At 53.0% G+C, this 19,106-nt stretch overlaps 1 protein-coding gene across 5 annotated transcripts in view; it reads left to right on the forward strand.

Moving 5' to 3' along the window:
- Nucleotides 1-381: 381 nt before the first annotated feature.
- UNC13A (unc-13 homolog A) overlaps nucleotides 382-19,106 on the forward strand; it is a 69,508-nt gene continuing 50,783 nt past the window's right edge. For 4 of the 5 annotated variants that reach the window (XM_061421628.1, XM_061421624.1, XM_061421627.1 and 1 more), the window contains exons 1-8: nucleotides 382-488; nucleotides 9,885-9,914; nucleotides 10,504-10,603; nucleotides 12,641-12,758; nucleotides 14,364-14,487; nucleotides 15,190-15,263; nucleotides 16,113-16,167; nucleotides 18,080-18,115. In XM_061421628.1, the coding sequence (XP_061277612.1) occupies nucleotides 467-488; nucleotides 9,885-9,914; nucleotides 10,504-10,603; nucleotides 12,641-12,758; nucleotides 14,364-14,487; nucleotides 15,190-15,263; nucleotides 16,113-16,167; nucleotides 18,080-18,115 (559 nt within the window). In that variant the 5' untranslated portion in view covers nucleotides 382-466. The remainder of the gene's footprint in view (nucleotides 489-9,884; nucleotides 9,915-10,503; nucleotides 10,604-12,640; nucleotides 12,759-14,363; nucleotides 14,488-15,189; nucleotides 15,264-16,112; nucleotides 16,168-18,079; nucleotides 18,116-19,106) is intronic. The other variant, XM_061421626.1, reaches the window with a different exon arrangement.

A 19,106-nucleotide genomic window follows, 5' to 3' on the forward strand; every position in this document is an offset into this window, starting at 1 on the left:
GGCACAGAGGGAGACACATTACCGAGAGAGACCGGGAGCCAGAGAGGAGAACAGAGAGACAGAGGCAAAGAGACAGAGAAATAGAGATACTCAGAAAGAGCAGAGAGACAGCCAAGATCTTGAGGTTGAGGGCTAAAGGAGAAACGAAAACACGTAGAATCAGAAGGGAATCTGCGTGGTGGCCGCCCTCAGCCCCCACCTGCTCCGGCCCTTTAAACCCCACCCCCACCCCTCGAGCTCGCTGCGCCCTCGCCCCATCAGGCGTCCGTGGGCTCCGCCCGCCAGGCTCACATCAGCACCACGTCAGGAGCTGTCCGCGCCCCCGGTGCTGAACCAAGATGGCCGGCGGCGGAGGCCGGGCCCCGGCGTGAGCTGAGCGAGCGCGGGCTGCAGCCCCCGCCATGCCCCACCCCAGCGGCAGCTAAACCTGACCTGACAGAGCCGGCCCGCCGGCGACTCTGGAGACATGTCTCTGCTTTGCGTTGGAGGTAGGAGGCGAGGCTGCGGGACGGGGAGCGATGTGGACCCTAACTGGGCTCGGGGTCCGTGTGGATGCGGCTGGGCTCCTGAGGGGGTGACCCGCGTACACGCGGCTGGACTTATGAGGGGGTGGCCCTTGTAGAGAAGTCAGGGTGCCTGAGAAGGTGATCCATGTAGACACAGCTGGGCCCTCAAGGGGTGCTGGTTGCCCCTGTTGGGGTCGTGTGGACATGGCTGAACGCGGAGGCCCGTGTGGACGCGGGCAGGGGTTCGGGGCTCCATCTGGAAACGGTCTAGTCTGGGTTGTCTGTGTTGAACAAGTTATTATAGGGTTCGTGTGGAAGGAGCTGTAGTTCGAATGAATCCTGCAGGGTCCTTGGAAGGAGTCTTGGACTGTAGGCTGGGCTGCGGACCCGCCTCGGAATTCGGAGGAGTGCAGGGGGAGCGGTCTCCAAGCCCTGGGCGTGTAAGATTTGGGTAGAGGGGCTTGACTGTTAGGACTACCGGTGCGCTCTAGGCACTCCTCACCCTGGGAGTGGAGCGGACTTGGGGAGGAGGCCGGGGAGACCCCTTCCAGCATCCTAAGAGAGCTGTGATGGAGGGGTCTGGAGGCGCTTTTCCAGTTACCTCTTTGGTTTCCCTAGTGGGGGCTGGGGGAGTCGCCTGAGGGCCTCACCCTCTCAGCCCTCTTTGGCCCCACGGAACAAACACCTATCCGACCTTCTCCGCAGGGAGCCGACCCCTTGGAAGTACAGTAGCCCCCTGCACCCCTCACAGCCCATCCTCACCTCACCCACTTTGCGCTGGAGGGAGGGAGGAAGGGAGAGGTGGGGTGGAGCTATTTTGGGGCCAGAACGCCATCTGCACCGAGGCCCACGCCCAGGCCCACGCTCTGCGTTTGGGTGGGTGGAGTGAGAGATTCCGGAGGGCCATGACTCCTTCCGCCCCCCCCCCCCCCCCAACCCGCCGCCGCACCCCTGAGGCAGGGTAGGGGAGAAGCCAGCCCACCTGGACCAAGGCGCCTGGGGCACTCCTGAGTTCTCAGCAGGGGGCCTTGGCGGCGGGGGTGGTGGCCCAACCAGGGTTCAAGGCTTATAGAGAGCTCAATCTTGGGTTTTAAGTACCGAGGTCCACCTCCCCTCACTTCTACTCCCTTCCAGAAGGCTGAGGTGGAAGAAGAGGTGTATTGGCCAAGCCTGAGCCAGCAGGCTTCAGGACACCTTAGGCAGCCCGGAGTGTGATGTGTGTGTGTGTGTGTGTGTGTGTGTGTGTGTGTGTGTGAAAGAGAATGAGAGAGAGAAATCTAGAGATGGGGAGAGAGAGAGAGAGAAGGATGATGAACCCCGGCCTTCTGGACCCTGGTGGGAAGGCCCAGGAGCCGGGAACCGCCCCCGCTGCCCTCCCCCTTTCTCCCCTCCCCCTGTGCTGTGACTCTCCATTCACAAACCCAGCCCCGCCCGCCCGCTCCCCGCCGCGGTGGCTTCCCGTGTACTGCTAGCGCGGGGCTGTGCTGGCGTGGACGCGGGTGTTCTTAAAGGGACAGGTGCCTCCTTTCCTTGAACTCATTCCTGACGGGCGGGGCTGGTGGTGGGCGAAGGGCCGGTAAAATCAAAAGTCAACTCGTTCAGCCCTTAACCTAAGGAGTTAGGAGAGTCGAGAGGCGGAGCAGACCACCATGCATCCCTCACAGTCTAGGCCCAAGGGGAGGGGGAGGTGAACATCCAAACCCCCTACTGGCCCCTCTCCCCTCCTCTGAACTGCCTAACACTTGAGAGGGGATAGCCCTGGAGGAGGGGGTCAATGGGGGTTCCTGGCTGACTCCTCCAAGCTCACTCTCCTCTGCCCCCTAGCCCCATCTCTTCTCTGAAATCTCACCCTTAACTCTGATGCAAACTGGAGTCTTGGCTACAGGGGTGGTGTGAAGCGGAGGCAATAAGAGGGGTGAGAAAGAATTGTATTGGATGACTTTGTGGAACTTATAGGGAAGGAGTCAGCAGAGTAGAGGGGGCTCGCTGGGAGGAGTAAGAAAGGGGATAAGGTGGGAAGTAGAGCCCTGAGGTGTAACACGAACAGCTGATGCTGGGAAAGGCTGTGTGTGTGGGGGGGGGGGGGGAGTGGGGGGGTGACAGGGAGAAGCAGGGAGAGAAAGAATTGCTGAATGGAGTGGGGGTGATGCCCAGAGTGGGACGTCTTGAAGGCTGAGGGGGAAGGGGGAAGGATCAGGGCTTTCCTTGGATCTGAGTTCATCCTCAGAGTTGAGGAAATACCTGCCCCTGACCCAGGGACCCACCCATGTTTGCCCACACCGGCACACACTGGGGCCAGTACATCCATGCTCAGGCTTGCCTGCCTTGTGTGAACAGAAGTGCTTAGGATTCACCAAGTCTCTATGAAGACCATGTGCCTGTGACTGTGCATTCATGGACACATGTGCAGATTTGCATGCCTATTGACACACACATACATATACACTGGACACAGTCTGTGCCACGGACATGGTCCCCATGATACAGGCATGTGTATCTGTACACACACACACACACACAGATATATCCACACATGTTTGATGCATGTTTATAGTATCCATGTCACCTAAATATCAACACATGCCCTAACACTCAGTCCTGTACCTATGTATACCTGTTAGGGCCCAAATCACAAAAGACACACATGTACACAAGAGTACATGCCAAGGCCATATATGTACACACATGATAACCCTTCCCTGGACTTTCAAAGCTGTCACTTTGAGCAGGTGGCTGATGCTGCACGCACACACACACTAGTATATGTAGCTTCAGAGGAGTCTGCACGTGTATGCAAGTAAACAAAAATACACATGCTATACAATTGCATAGTGCATACACACACACACACAACAGGTGTTTGTATTTAAGATATCACTCAAAAGCCTACACATACCTAAGCTCACACCAGCATGTCCCACATACAGCCACACCCCACTCCACAGCACATATGTGCAGGCCCTCACCTGCACTCAGATGGTGCACATGTGTAATTATCCCACCACACATGTACACACACACACTCATGTACACTCACTTGCCTGCCCTGGTAACGAGCAAATACACATTCAAGCACACACAATGCAATTCTTGTGTGCATATCCTGAACTTACATATGGGAGACTACCCTGTATAGACCTGGCCTCTGTCCCCTCTCATTTCATTATGTAGAGCCCCATTGCCCCTCCCCAACCTTAATTCACTTTCTAAGTCTTGGCAGAGTCCCGAGGCTGCTAATAGCAAGTGCCACTTAACTCCTTTGTGAATTTATTCATATATTTACTCAGCAAGCGTTGAGTACCCACTATATGCCAGGCACTGGTCCTGGCTCTTAGAACCTGGCCTTACTCCTGGCCTCATGCTGGTGGAGTCAGATTGGGAGGGATGGGGAGCTAAGGAGAAGGGTTTCCATGGCCCTTTTCCTCTGGCAAGCCTACCCCATTCCTATCATCACCATCTGCCTGTGTCTCAGAAGATGAGGGGAAACTGAGAAGAGAGATCTTGCTCTAGGTGGAGGGCATATGCAAAAACATGATGGTAGTACTTTGGTTCCAGACCTCCCTATATGCCTTGTGGCATTTTGTTAGGCCACTCAGTGTTTAAAAGGCTTCATAAATATTTGATGACTGAATGTTGCATATAAATTAACAATGCATTTGAAGGTGAGTTTGCCTCACAACTGATAATGATATCTACAACAAGTTCCACCTATCCAGCATTCCACAGGCATAGTTTTTAGGACTTTTATGCCCATTCCCCACTTTAATCCTCAGAGCAACCCATATTACAGATGAGGAAAACTGAGGCTCATGGAAGTTCAACAACTTGCCTGGTGCCACAGAGTCAGAGGTGTAGCTGCCTGACTCCACAGTCTACTAGGAGTGAAGGGTGAAGGTCAAGGCTACCCTCAGCCTTCAGGACCTGGAGACACCTAAGTCCTTGCCATGGGGTGAGAATCTGTCTCAGGTTCATCCTTTTCCTTCATCCACTCAGTAAACAGACACATCATGATTTCCCCATTCATCATGGCTGTTCCCCTGCCTCTCTCCCAGGAAGCCTTCACAAATCTCTCTGCCTCTTGCTGCCCTGTTTCTGATACCATCCAGCCAGGGGGTGGGGGAACTGCATCTGGGTATTTGCTTCTACACCCTCTTAGGCTGCCTCTGGGTTTGGCTCTGATTCATCTTCAGGGCTGCAATCTCAGCTATCTACCTATCTTGCACCTCACTTTCCTCCTGCATACAATGGGTTTCCTCTGTGAATTTATTTTATTTTTAGATTTATCAACTTACCTGTGAGGTGCCGACCAGGACATCCTGAGTCCAGAAGGCCTGGGTTTGAATCCCCAAATCCACCACTTCCTGGAAAGTCCCATAACTTTTTCATTCCTCAGTGTGTCTATCTGTAGAATGGGCACACTAATAGCGTACACTGCCTAGATTTACTGGAACTCTCCAGTCAGATGAGGCATGGAGAGATACCGGCATGATGCATGGCTTCTGGAAAGTTTCAATAAGTGTGAGCCAAAGGCAGGAAAAATCAATGACGGTGTTTTTATTAATGGGGACTAAAAGCTCCGTGAGTGTAGGACATTTCCTGAGAGCTCACTGCGTTCTCAGGCCTGAGGATGGCTCAGTGATACACAGAGGGGGCAAAAGAAGTACCAATTCTTGGAAGTACTTGGGTAGGGATGAAAAGTTCAGCACCACGGACAGTTCAGAGAGGAGCCATAGATTTCAGCACCGTGGACAGCACGGTTCCGCGTCACTGGACCCGCTCTCAGTGCTGGACTGCTGGAGGAGGCAATGACGTCATTCTTTCAATGACCAGTATTTAATAAGCACCTACTATATGCCAGACATAGTTCTAAGTGGTGCTTGGTAAGCAACACTGACTATCTGTCAAGGTTCTTGGTGTGTTTTTTTCACCTATGGCTTCAATTGGGTTCTGGCTTATTTCTGTCCATGGATGATGAGAGTCCTCATTTATTCTCTCCCAGATGCCAAGTCAGAGGGACCAATGTCCTCATCACAAAGCCCATGTCTGCTACAAACATTGCATATTAAATACCAGACTTCCTAGAATCTAGTTTTGAATTCTCTATGCTTCCCTTCTACCATGTGTAGTGTCTTCTGACACCCAATAAGCACCTCCTGTGGGTGGGCTTTTGGAAAGTGAAAGTCGCTCAGTTGTGTCTGACTCTTTGCGACCCCATGGACTATACAGTCCATGGAATTCCTCTGGCCAGAATACTGGAGTGGGTAGCCTTTCCCTTCCTTAGGGGATCATTCCAACCTAGGGGATCGAACCAGGGTCTCCTGCATTGCAGGTGGATTCTTTACCAACTAAGCTATCAGGGAAGAACCTCCTGTGGGTGGGCTTTTAGCCGCTTCCATTGATGGCTGGAACTCTCTATTCCTCCACTCCCACCACCAGGCCTGGCAGGTTAATGGACCCCAAGGACTGGAGTCTATCTCAATTAGAATCCAGAGTCATCTAGGCCAGTGCGTTCTCAGGCCTGAGGATGGCTCAGTGATACACAGAACCTGTGCATCTGACTACCCACCCCTCCATTCCCCTCCCCTTTCCTGTGTCCCCTCCCCCATTGTGAGCCGCCTCCAGCTCTCTGAGTCCCCATCCTTTAGTCCCGTACCTTCCTCCTCCTTACCTCATACCCTATTCCCCCGCATCCAGGGTACACTTAAAATTCAACCAAATAATAAAGATACTAGTGATGGTAATAATAATAGGAACAACAGTATAATAATGGTAATGCTAATAATGAAGAAGAAAGGGGAGAAGACAGAAGAGAAAGGAAGAAGAAACTGAGACCAAGCAGGGCCATTTCTAGATACAGAAACTGAGGCCCAGAGCCTGGCAGTGCCAATGCCTTGCTCCCACCGCCACCGGCTCTGCCCCCGGCAACAACTGCCTGTGCAACGACATTAATCAGCCAGCGCCGATGGGCGCTGGGGGGTGGGGTGGGCAGGGACCGAGGAGTCCGCAGGCTGCTGACCTGGCCGTGACGCGGTATCTCCAGCCCGCCTGTCAGTGGGCACCTCCCCCACTCAGCACTCCCCGCGGTCGCGTAGCTCACGCCCTCGGCGCCCACGTTATAAATAGCCCGGTGCTTGTGACCAGGAGCTCGCGAAGGAGGGGCGGCGCTTCCGCCCTGGTGACCCCGATACCGCGGGCAGGAGGAAGGCGGCGGGGCGGAGATGTGATGACAATGACTCGGTTCGCTGGCTGACGGGGAAGAGAGATGGGGAGAGAGCCGTGACTCTTTCTCGGAGCCCCTGCCTCCAAGCCCTCTCTTCCTACAGAGCCCCTCCCCCAGGCTACCCGCCCCTCCATTCCCCTCCCCCTTCCTGTGTCCCCTCCCCCATCGTGAGCCGCCTCCAGCTCTCTGAGCCCCCATCCCTTAGTCCCCTACCTTCCTCCTCCTTACCTCATACCCTATTCCCCCGCCATGAGCTTCCTACTTTGAACCCCCTTCTCTGATTCTCCATTCTTCTCTGAACTCCATCTCCCACCCTGAGTCTGACCCTCCTCCCTCTGAGTCCCCATGATGAACCAACACTGATGTCCTCACCCTGGATTTTCTGAAGGGGCCTGGGGCCCTGCTGTTAGAGCTAGAGCTCTCTGACAATCTTCCACTGCCAGTGGACCCCAGCTGAGCCCTTTACCCTCTGGCCTAGAAAGGATTAGGGAGAAGGGAAGGGAGAGAGACTGAGGGACTAGGAACAAGAGAGACAGAGACAGAGAGAGAAAGGGAAGAAGACAGACAGAAATATGACAGGAGTGGAGAGACACAGAATTGGAAGGAGGGAGCAGGGAGAGACCTTCTTCCTGGAGGAGAGGATGAAGGACAGACCTTGGACAACTTGCTTCCCCTCTGAGATCTGCCCCTCCTAGAACTGCAGGGACCCAGGTTGGGTCAGACACCAGTGAGCTCCTCTGATCCCTCAGGGCCAGGCACCTACCCCACTCTGGTACCTGCTCTCAACTTTTCTTTCCCAACCCTGCCTCTCCTCTCTGCAGCATCTCCCCTGCCCGCCCTCCCTAGTGCAAATCTGTGTGTCTCTTTCTGTCTCTCTGTGTCTCTGTCTGTCTGATTCTCATGTCTTATCGCCCCTCACTTCTTCTCGCTCATTTTCCTTTCTCTCCTGTTGATGCCCCTGTGTGTGCCTTTCTGAGCCTCTGTGTCTCTCCCATCCTTCTCCCTCCCCATCCTCCCCGTGCACCCTCCTCCCCCATTACAGAGTCATTAGGTTTGCCAGCTGAAGCTCCCCCAGGAGGGAGGCCTGGAGCTCCTGCTGGGCACAGTCCTAAGTGCCCCTAAGCCTCACTCAGTCCCAGGGGTGAGGGGCTAGGTGGGTGGGCTCTCTGTAGTCCGGGTGGGGCTGAGGGTATGAGAGGGGGCATGTGGGACAGGGGGAGGGACCTTGTGGGAGAGAGAACTTTGCATGTGCAGTTATGTGCCTCAAGTGGGAAGATTTTGGATGCGGAAGAAAGAGACAGGGAGAGACGGAGATGGAAGCCCATAGAGGGGGTTTCACTTGCCCAGAGTCACACAGCACCATAGTCTGAATCCAGCTCCACCTGACTCCATGCTGAACCAGGGCTCAACTTTCCTAATGCCCAGTCAAGGGCTCTATCTACCTTCTACTTTCCAAAACCAAATCCAGGTATAGTGGGCATTTGCATTTAAAATCTGGGTCTTAGGGTGATGGTGGTGTTGGTATAGGAAGGCGCTCATTCCCTCTTCTGCTCTGCAACTCTGGGGAGCTCACTCAGTGCTTCTGGGCACCAGTTCCCACCCCCACAGTCGATCTGCAATGGGAACAAGTAGTATTTACTGACTAGTGTTTAGAGCCACCCTACTTCCCCAGCCCTTGATGGGAATTCTCTTTTCACTGGCTCCATTCAGGTACTTCTTTGAGAAAGAAATTCAAGTGGTGAGGACAGAGAAATGAAATCCCTATGGGAGATTGAATCCCAGATGGGAGGCCATTGTACTTGCAAGGAAAAAGGCTGAACTTGACTCTCAAAAAAAAAAAAAAAAGGAGAAAGAATAGAAATGCAATTCTGATTGTAGGAATTTATCCTTTAACTTACTTGCACACACTCTTCAAGACATGCAGAGGGTATGAAATGTTACCATTTGTGTAGGAAATAGCACACACATGCACACAACTGCTGATGCATGGACTATCTGTCTCCAGTCCCACGAGGAACAGCTAATGTTGATTGCATCCTGGAGGGATAGTGAGAACTGGGGTAGAAAGAGCCTCATTTTCATCGTATAATCTTTGGGTTGCTTTGGATTTTGTAAAATATGCATGATTGCTTGCTCAAACAAAAATAGTCTCTTGAAAAGTTTAAAGGGAAAAGGAAATACAGAAACCAGGAGTGAGGCCTCAGTTTGGCAGCAGCTTTTGGGTGGGAGTAGAGAGTAATGGTAGAGAAACACATTGAGGGCAGATATAGAATCTGGGAGATATTGAAAGTGAAAGTTTAATACCCTGTAAGAAAGTCCAGTAATGAATGAAATTGCTTTGAATCACTCGGGGCTGTGGGGTTATGTAAAATATGAAGAGACTGGACCACCTGGGACCCTGAGGTATATCTGGCTTGCGCCTTTCACAGTCAAGTAGGGCTGGACAAACTAACAACCTACCTGGCCAGGACTGGGATGTCTCTATGTACACTGCAGCTTCAGCTCTCTGGGTTGATTTTTCTCACTTCTCCCAATCCCTTTTGAATATTGGACTCTAAACCCTGGGAGCATTTGATAGGACACACTGAGCTGGACAGTTAGGGGAGAAGTCTCACTAATCTAACTGGGGGATGGGAATCATTGGAGATTGATTCTCCTTCCTCCTCGACCTCCTTCTCCCCGACTCCCTGGCTCCTTCTAAAGAAATCCTGGAGGGCTTCCTGTAGGAGGTCTCTTCTTTTGAATCTTTGTTCAATTGTGAGTAAAGTCACCACTGGAGGGAGGGAGGGAGCTTTGGGGAAATTTGATGGGGAGGAGGGTGGGACAGAGAATATTCCCAAGGTCCAAACTTCCTTCCGTCACAGGTCTGCCTGTGCTCATCTCTCTGATGACTTCTCTCTCTCCCACTCATCCCTGCCTCCCTCCTCTCCTTATTTCTCTTCCTCTCGTTGTCTCTGCCTCTGTCTTTATTATTCTCTTTTTTTAATCTGGTCTCTTTATCTGCCTCTTTTGCTCTGTTTTTTGCCTCTCTTCTCTCTCTCTTTCTGCGTCTCTCTCTCTATCTCTCTCACTATGTCTCTATTTTCCTGTGTCTCTCTGTCTCTCTCCTCCCCACCACTCTCCCCGTCTCCCTTCCCTATTTCTGTCTCTCTCCACAGTCAAAAAAGCAAAGTTTGATGGTGCCCAAGGTAAGTACCCTCTATTCCTGTCCTGTCCTGTGTTGCCTGTCTGTCTCTTAGAGAGATGAGGGAGGGTGTCTGAGCCAGTGATGGGGAACTTGAGCTGCACGTCTGCGAGCATCACAAAGAGCATTGGAATTGGTCCGGGGTCCCCCAGCAGTCTTTCCGACCATCCCCTGAAAACCCTAATGGGAATAGGGCTCACCCTGAGCCAGTGGTGCTTCCCAGGATCCTAAGAGAGGGCAGGGACTCTTAGATTAGGCTACGGGGAACAAAACTGGGGCTCAGAGAGGCAAAGGAAATTTCTTATGTCCGTGGATATTGGACGTCATCATTTCTAAGCATAAGGATTAGGCATCCCCAAATTCCCAGTCTCCCTGCACCAAGGCCCCACCCTGGTGTGCTCTGAGGCACTGGGGTGGGATTCTGGGGGCTGACCTGGGGGTGGGAGGCACAGAATCACCCCAGTGTATTGGACCTGGGGTGGCCCCCAGGTCTCACAGACCCTTGGGGATCATAGTGGGGTCACTGAGAGCTTGGGAAGGGACACAGGGGGGTGCCTGAGCCCCTGCACTGACATCTGCCTTCACTGCCACAGAGAAATTCAACACCTACGTGACCCTGAAGGTGCAGAATGTCAAAAGCACGACTATCGCTGTCCGAGGCAGCCAGCCCAGCTGGGAGCAGGATTTCATGTTGTGAGTCTGCAGTGACTGGAACCTGCATGGCCTCACCCCCTGGCACAGTCAGGCCTGTCACTGGTCCCACAAGGCACAGCCGGACACTCGGGTGTCGTCTGGGACTCCCCTCCCTCCTCCTTCAGCCCCTTGTCCAGTCATCAGCTTTGCCTCTGAAGCGCTTCTCGAATCCAGTCACTTGCTTTTGTCTCCGAGGCCAGCAGCCAAGTCCCCGCTGCCCGCCAGCCTCCACCCTGGCCTCCTGCTGCCATCCGCCTCCCGCAATCTGTTCTCCTCCAGGCAGCCAGGGGGATATTTTTAAAACTGCAAATCATATCCTGCCACTCTCCAAACTTGCCCCTGGCTTGTGGCTCATCAACCTCGAAACAAAGCCCATATCCCTCCCTGTAGCCCCCTGAGACCTGGTCCTTGTGACCTCACACCAGTATGTGCTCCATTTCTCCTGGCTCACCTGCCCCAGATACACTCACCTCTGCATGGTTCTGCCAACATGTCCAGCTTGTTCCTGCCCGCAGGACCTTTGCTCTTGTCCTCTCCCCATCCCAGCTGGCTCCTTCTGGTCCTTTGGGTCTGAACTGTGTCACCTCCTCAGGGCAGTCCCCTCTGATCACCACCCTCAAACTGTAATTGAAGAGTAGTGTCATGCCTCACCATCAATTGTAATTTTATCCATTTGTGTGACATTTGATACATTTCTGGCCCCTTCCCCTGGACTATGACCTCCAAGAGGGTAACGCCCTATTGGTCTCTGCCCCTGTGACCTCCATGCCAAGCACAGAGGCTGACACATAATAGATGCTCAATAAATATTTGTCTAAGAACTGAATGAATTCATGATCTGGACCCTCTTCTCAACCTGGAGCCACTTACGACCTCCTATTAAGTGAAGTGAAGTCACTTAGTCATGTCCGACTCTTTGTGACCCCATGGACTGTAGCCTACCACGCTCCTCCATCCATGGGATTTTCCAGGCAAGAGTACTCAAGTGGGTTGCCATTTCCTTCTCCAGACCATCTTCCTGACCCAGGGATCGAACCTGGGTCTCCCACATTGTAGGCAGATGCTTTACCATCTGAGCCATCAGGGAAGTCTCTAGGAAGACCTCCTATTACATCCTTCCTACTCTGATGATGGCCAACATCTGCCGTGACCTCTTCCAAGGTGTTGATTAAATCAGTTTTGCCTTATAGCCCTGGGAGAGAGTGTGCTAACACAATCCTCATGTTACAGATGAGGGAACAGAGGACCGGAGGGGCAAAGCCACCTGCTCAGTGTCATATAGCCTCTAGCTGGCAGAGCTGGAATGGGGACCCAGGCAGCCCTCAACCCCTGAGCAGAGGCTGGCTGGAGACTGTGGGAGGCCATGGGAGAATCCAGAGTTGGGATTCTGGAGCAAGGGGTCACTTAGAGAAGGGGAGGAAGGTGCTAGTCCTACAATTTAGGGGAAAGGTGAAGGGAGAGGGAAACAATAGTCCTCAACTTCCCCTAAAGCCAGTTACTGAATGACCAGGTATATTCAAGGAGAACATTCCTTAAGATGAATCTTTGGTAAATTGGTAGATTCAGTGAATTGGACATTCATGAAGATTTTCCCCCCAAATCTCTACATTTCCTGCAGGGAAAGTGCTTAGAGGTGGGATCATTCATATGCTTAAGGGTGTCCCCGTATGATTGGAGAGGGATGACACTGGGAAGGATGAATTGCCCTTATCATGGGAGTAATAGGGAGCCATGGAGGGTGTTGGAGCCTCTTCCTCACTTAACCAGCATTCTCAGGGTCTGAGGGCTAGAGGAAGGGCCAGGTGAATTGAAGGTACATGTAATACTTGTCCCCACTCCTTCTTTCCCAACTTGGAATCCTGATTCTGCTGTGACACCCTAAGCATGTAACTTAGCCCTCTGGCCTCAGTTTCCCTCTGTAGAACAAGAACTACTGTGTCACCTTCCTGGCTGGCACTCATTCAGACCTGGGTTTGCATTCCAGTTGGTCGTGTGTCCAAAGGCTATTGAACTGACTTTTCTGTCCTCTCTCAACAGTGAGATTAATCGCCTGGATTTGGGGCTAACGGTGGAGGTGTGGAACAAGGGTCTCATCTGGGACACGATGGTGGGCACTGTGTGGATCCCCCTGCGGACCATCCGCCAGTCCAATGAAGTGAGTGGTTGGATAGGAGTGCCTGGGAGGGGCCTAGAGGCCAGTGGTCTAAACGAGACAGGCCTCTCTCTCCATCTCCTGACAATGTTCACATAGGCGTTCAGGGTGGCTGTGGCAGCTCCAGTCACCAGGCTGTAAAGTCCTTCCATCTTGTCATTCTGCCTTTCTCCCCACGTGGCTTCCATCTCATGGCCCAAGATGGCTGGCCAAGGATTACCATTGCATCTGCATTCCAGTCAGGGGAGGGAAAGGTGACAAGGGAGGGGGTTTGCACTCCTAGTCAAGGGCCCAAACTGGAAACTGCTCAAGGCACTTCACTCACATGTTATTGTCCAGAACTGGCATGTGGCCCCACCTACCTACAAGGGAATCTGGAGAATACAGTCTTTAGCTGCACAGCCCCACTAGAAATGTATCCCTACGGAAGAGAGGAGAAGGGATATTGTGAGCAACTAGCACTTTGTGCCCAGATGGGCATCCGGGAGGGAGGTTGCAGCCGTCCCAGAGAAGTACTAGAAAATAACCTTGGCCTCCTTCTCTAGCCGCCTGGCCTTAAATCTCACCCCCTCCACTTGACCCCTAGAATCCTATCCTGCCCTCCCTGCCTATCACCCTGGGAGGCCTTCCAGATGGCATCCACCAACTTTGCCAGCCTTATTTCCCCCACACCGCAACCTACACTCCTCACGGGTCCCACAGATGGCTTTTGAGCTTTCTTTCAGATACACTGTTCTCTGGGTTTCAAGTGTCCTCCTTTCCATCACCTTTAAGCCCAGCTCCAATGTCCTCTCCTCCAGGAAGCCCCCCTTGAATCCCTCAGCTCCCCTTCCAGCTTCTGGTCTTCCCATGGCTTTGTGGTGCTGGGAGTGTCTGTGTCAGACTCTGTGACTGTGGGCTTCTCAGGGATTGCCCAGTATGGCCCAGGCTTAGAGCAGGCACCAAGGAGGGTTTATTGTTTAATGAGTGAATGGAAAGGGAAGAAAGGGGTGCAATAGTCCAGGCAAGCGATTCCAAAAGGAAGCCTTGTGGCTGAACCACAATGTCCTCAGTGACCCCTCCCCCCAAGCATGAGGAGGGCCTTGTCATCTGGGACAACTGCGACCTATGGCCGGGGACCCTGGACTGCTCCCCTGACCCCTGCCAGCCTCTCCCTGGGGCTACAGAGCATCAGTCTCCTTTGAGAGATGAAAACTGAGGTTCAGAGTGGACCCCACTGCTCAAGAGCTCATTTCCCTGAACCAAGTGGGACTGGTTCATTCACTCAGGGGGTTTCCTCCCAGGATGGTGGTAAGATCAGGTCTTCTATCTGAAGCTGACCCCTCAGGAAGGATGAGCGCTGTGTGAGGCTGTGACCACCCCTACCTGACCCTGCAGGTCCCTCTCTCTGGGTTCCCCAGACCCACCATGATGCGTTGAATTTGTGACCCTTCTTCTTGGTTTCCTTATCTGAAGTGAGGATGTGGCCCTGTTCTTGGCCTAAGGGTGAGATGAAGGGAGAGAGGCATGGCACGTGAGGGCAGAGGCCTGCTGGCCCATGCACAGCAAGTGTGTGACTCACCTGGCCTCACGCGGGACCCCACCCCCTGTCACCCCACCGCCCCGCAGGAGGGTCCTGGAGAGTGGCTGACCCTGGACTCTCAGGTCATCATGGCGGACAGCGAGATCTGCGGTACTAAGGACCCCACCTTCCACCGCATCCTCCTCGACACCCGCTTTGAGCTGCCCTTAGGTGAGTGTGGTTGGGGAGGCGTTGGGAGGAACACTTGCTCAGCCCCAGGAGAATGACCAGGCCTGGGTGGATCCAGATAACCCTTCATGTCTATAGCCATACCATCCTGAACGTTCCTGATCTCATCAGATGACCCTTCATTCTGAGGATGAGGCTCCCCCTCCCCAGAAGAGAGTCTCCCAGATCATAGTCAGCAGAGATGTGTGCCTGCTGGGTACAGAGCACACTCCAGCTCCTGCAGGTCACGAATGGGCTGCCAGTGCTTTTCAACCTATGGGGCTCAGATATGAGCTGTCCTGGCTGGCCCTTGGTGAGGTCTTAGGCTGCAGCAGTGAGCTGGATATGGAGAAGATACAGACAGAGGCAGAAAGACAGAGAGAATCAGAGAGAGATGTAGAGATAAGCAAAGGCAGAGACACAGAGAAGCCTCTCTACCTTTCCTGGAAGCAGCTCAGTTCTCCCATGTCATCCTTCCAAGAACCCATGGCATCCCCATCCCCTAATGCTAGGGTGCGCCTCCTCTCCTGTCTTCCATTCATTCCCAAGGCAGCTCTGGGTGGCGTGGTGGAGGGGGTGTTTCTGTTTTCCTGTCCTCTCTCCCCACTCACTGGAGACCAGCCCCATAGGCGGGCAGGACACACTGGATGGAGGCTGAGGGGCAGGGAGGGGCTCCCAGGCTCACGGCCAGGCCTCTGCCTCCAGACATCCCGGAAGAGGAGGCCCGTTACTGGGCCAAGAAGCTGGAGCAGCTGAACGCCATGCGGGACCAGGATGAGGTGAGCGTTGGCATCATCTTCCTCTCTTTCCTTCCTCTCTCTCTCCTTGTCTCCCCATGTCCTCCACCCTCTATTTCTCTCTCCACTTGTCTTCCCCTGTGTCTGTGTCTCTAACTCTGTAACCTGCCTAAATTCTGTGATTCACGTGGTCCAGTCTCAAGCCAATGATGGCGTCAAGGAACAGACAGCCCACCAAGGACGTGATGATATCAATGGACTGAGGTTCTATATTTACTAAATACTCTTAAGGAGATGCAGAGGCCCCGTTACAGTTCTTAAAACCCCCTTTCTGCCCCTCACCCCTCAACTCCTCAAGTCACACTTTCAGGTTTTCTTAAAAATTTGCCTTTCCCACCAGCCCTTGCCCCCGTACCTGTTCTTCCCTGCCATCCCCCTTCTTCTGGGCTCTGTATTCTCACAGCTCAAAAACCCAGTGTGGCCCGGAAGACAGTCTTCAGAAGGTAAGGGCAGGGAAGAAAGAGCAGGCAAGTTTAGAACATTCTTTAGTGGGAGGCAGGGGGCAGAGGGAGTATCACTCACTTGTTAGTAATTTTTGTCCAAACTCAGCTCTCACCTTCTCCTTTCTTTAGCTCCCCGCTTCAGGGTTCTCTCTTCTCTCTCTCGTTCCCCTCTGGGTTTTCCCCTCGTCTGTGTTTCTTTTTCTGTTTTTTCTATATCTGTTTCTCACTGTCTTTGTGTATCTCTCTCCCTCTTCCTCTGTGGACAGCTGTATCCTTCTCCAGAGAGAGGGAACTTAAGAGGCAGGGAAAGTCAAGAGGGAAGAGAACAGAGGGCCACGGCTTCTGGCAGCCCACTGAGATGAACCCTCTCTCCTTCCCTCCCCCACAGTATTCATTCCAGGATGAGCAAGACAAGCCTCTTCCTGTTCCCAGCAATCAGTGTTGTAAGTACTTCTCAGCTCCTTCCTGGGCACCAGATGAAACTCTCATCCTTCCTCTACCCCATGACTGTGCTCTGTAATGAATGGGTCACTCCCCTCCAATGATACGGGTCCTAAGAGTGAGCAGAATCCAGTCACAGTGTAGTGGAAAGAGGAAAAGATCTGGCCCTTGGGTTTGAATCTTGCCTTGCCATGTGGCCACTGGCATGCCAGGGTCTTTGTCTGATCCTTAGAGTTCCTGTCTTTGAAACAGGGGCATCTGATAGCCCCCCGCATTCTGATCTTTTTTGGAAGAATGCAGGACATCTAGAGGGTTGAAAAGCATTTTGCAGAGTCTTCAGTTCCGTTCCTTAGGTCCTGGATGAGGACCCATAACTCATTCAACAAACTTTCTTGAGGCCAGCACAGACCCCCAAGCAGCCCACAGTCAGACGATGCAGACAGACAATCCTGCCGACACATGTATAACAGGCTCCTATTTTCTTAGATAAAGAAGTGGAGGTCCAAGAGGAGGGGTGACTTGCCAAGGTCACACACGTGGCAGGAGGCAGAGCCCGGGTTTGAACCCAGGTTCCAGGGACTCCGAGTTGTCTTCTCTTTCCACTCTGCTGTATCTCTTAATGATGATGATGGTCACTGTATTCCTCTACACACTGCTCCTTCACCAAAGGCTGGACTTTTCAAGAGTGTTTATCCTCCTTGGTTGGCCCTGTAGACACTCGGATGCCCCCGGACCAGGTCTTCAAAGATCTAGGAGATGTCTTTCTCCTTAAAGCGCCCTCCAAGTCCTCTGAGATGGGGAAGTGAAAATTATAGTCTCTGGGCAAAACCCAAAGCCATGACACTTTGCCTCCACCCCACCCTTCAACCTCTTTCTCCTCTTCCATCTGCTTCCCCATCCTCCTCTCCTCCCCTCTCATGGTCTCTCCTGTATCCGTCTTCCCCCTGCCCCCCCCCCCATATGCCCAGGATATGTGATGATGGAGATTGGTGGAGGGAGGAGCTGAGCAACTGCAATTGAAGGACCCCATTCCTACACTCGCTTGGGGTGTGAGATGGAGAAGGTCCCTTGATTTCCACACCTGGGAAGGGATCACCACTGCTCTGAAGAAATTATAAGCCCCCTCTCTGGTGAATGGGGTCATTGAAGGATTGTGGTGGGAGCAGGGCCAGGCAAGGTGGGGGCAGGAGCAGATGACAAAGAGTACCTGGGCCGGTGACCTGAAGCCAGAGGTGGGTTCGGTTTAAGAATGGAGACCTACCACCCAGCATTTACTGCCAAGGTCTCCTGGGACTGTTTTATCACACTTATTTCACAAAGGAGGCAGCCGAGTGTCAGAGGAGTCAGAATTCTGGTCCAAGCTGTGTTTCTGAGATGCCAGAAGATGAGCTGAGGGAGTGAAGGTGTAGTTCTCTCCCTGGTTCTGACGCTCGGGCTCTGTGACTTTAGGCTGTTCACTCTGCCTTCCTGAGCGTTGTTTCTTCACTTATAAAATAAGAATCGTTAAAATAAAAACTCACACAACAGGGATGTTTCAAAGCTGAAGATCTCCAGTGCAGTGTTTCCTTCATTATCTGGAGGATGGGGAGGTGGGGGGAGAGGAATGAGGCGTGCTGACCCCAGACTTCAGAGATGGAAAACCCTGGGTCCAAATGGCTTCTTTATCACTTCCTGGCTGAGCTTGTGGTCTTGTCAGACAATGAGGATATGCTCCCTTCTTCCCAAGATGGTGAGTGAAGCTATAACAAAAGTCAGTGGTTACAGTGATACTCGGGAAAGATCCTCAGGGCAAAAGGGCATGGGGTCCTGGGTGGGAGGAGGAGATGGGGAGAATGAGGAGGATGGGGGAGCCCCCCTCCCCATGCCTCCCCCTCTGTCTGCTCCCTTTTATTATCTCTGCCCTTCTCTTTGTAGGCAACTGGAATTATTTTGGCTGGGGTGAGCAGCAGAGTAAGTACTCAGCTTGATGTTCTGGGAGGCCACGGGGAGGTAGGCCCCTTGGAGACCATGAGGCCCCTGCCCCTTCGATCAGGGAAGTGGGGAGCCTGTGGCTGATGCATTGAGGCCAGAGGACCGGCAAGACCACTCTTGTGCCCTCTGCCCCCCCATCACTAACATCTGCTTGAGGGTCATGATCTGTCTCATGGGGAGTGGGTCCCATCATTCGGGTGGGGGGATTCAGCTGGGAGGAGTGGGCATTTAGACAGGAGACCTGCCTGTCTCCAGCTGGGCACTGTGATCTCCCTACCACCTTGCTCCCCATGTATAACCTCATTTCCTCTCCTGTGATTCCTTCCTCTTTTTGTCTCCCCATCTTCCTCCTCCACCCGGAGCCCTCCTCCAGCCCCAGTGTCACTCAGAAGCTGGTGGGTGGAGAGGGGAGAGGGTCTCAGACAGAGCAGCTGGGCAGAGAACCCCCCAGGTAGATAGCACTCTGAAGAACTCAGCTCCCAAAGCCCCCCCACCCCCAACACACACAGCTTCCTCCAAGTTGCCCCCAGGAAAAGGAAACAAGCCACCTCTCCCCAGATTAGAGGACTGTGTTCTCTCTAAGGAATAGCTCCCTTTTCCCCATGCCTTTTCCCCAGAAATCTAGCCCTCTAGTCTGACCATGTATCTACCTCCTGATTTCTACTCCATCAACTGGAGGCTCCTCCACCCCATCCCCACATCCCAATGGGCAAGTTCCACCCCACCCTCCCTTCAGGATCAGGAAAGTGTAAGTTACTCAGTTGTGTCTGACTCTTTGTGACCCCATGGACCATAACCTGCCAGGCTCCTCTGTCCATGGAATTCTCCAGGCAAGAATACTGGAGTAGGCTGCCATTCCCTTCTCCAAGGGATCTTCCTGACCCTGGAATCAGGAAAACTGTTTACAGATACAGCTGACCCTTGGACAACATGGCTTTGAGCTGCACAGGTCTACTTATATGTGGATTTT

The sequence above is a fragment of the Bos javanicus genome, chromosome 7, assembly GCF_032452875.1.
Source record: "Bos javanicus breed banteng chromosome 7, ARS-OSU_banteng_1.0, whole genome shotgun sequence".
NCBI lineage: Eukaryota > Metazoa > Chordata > Mammalia > Artiodactyla > Bovidae > Bos > Bos javanicus.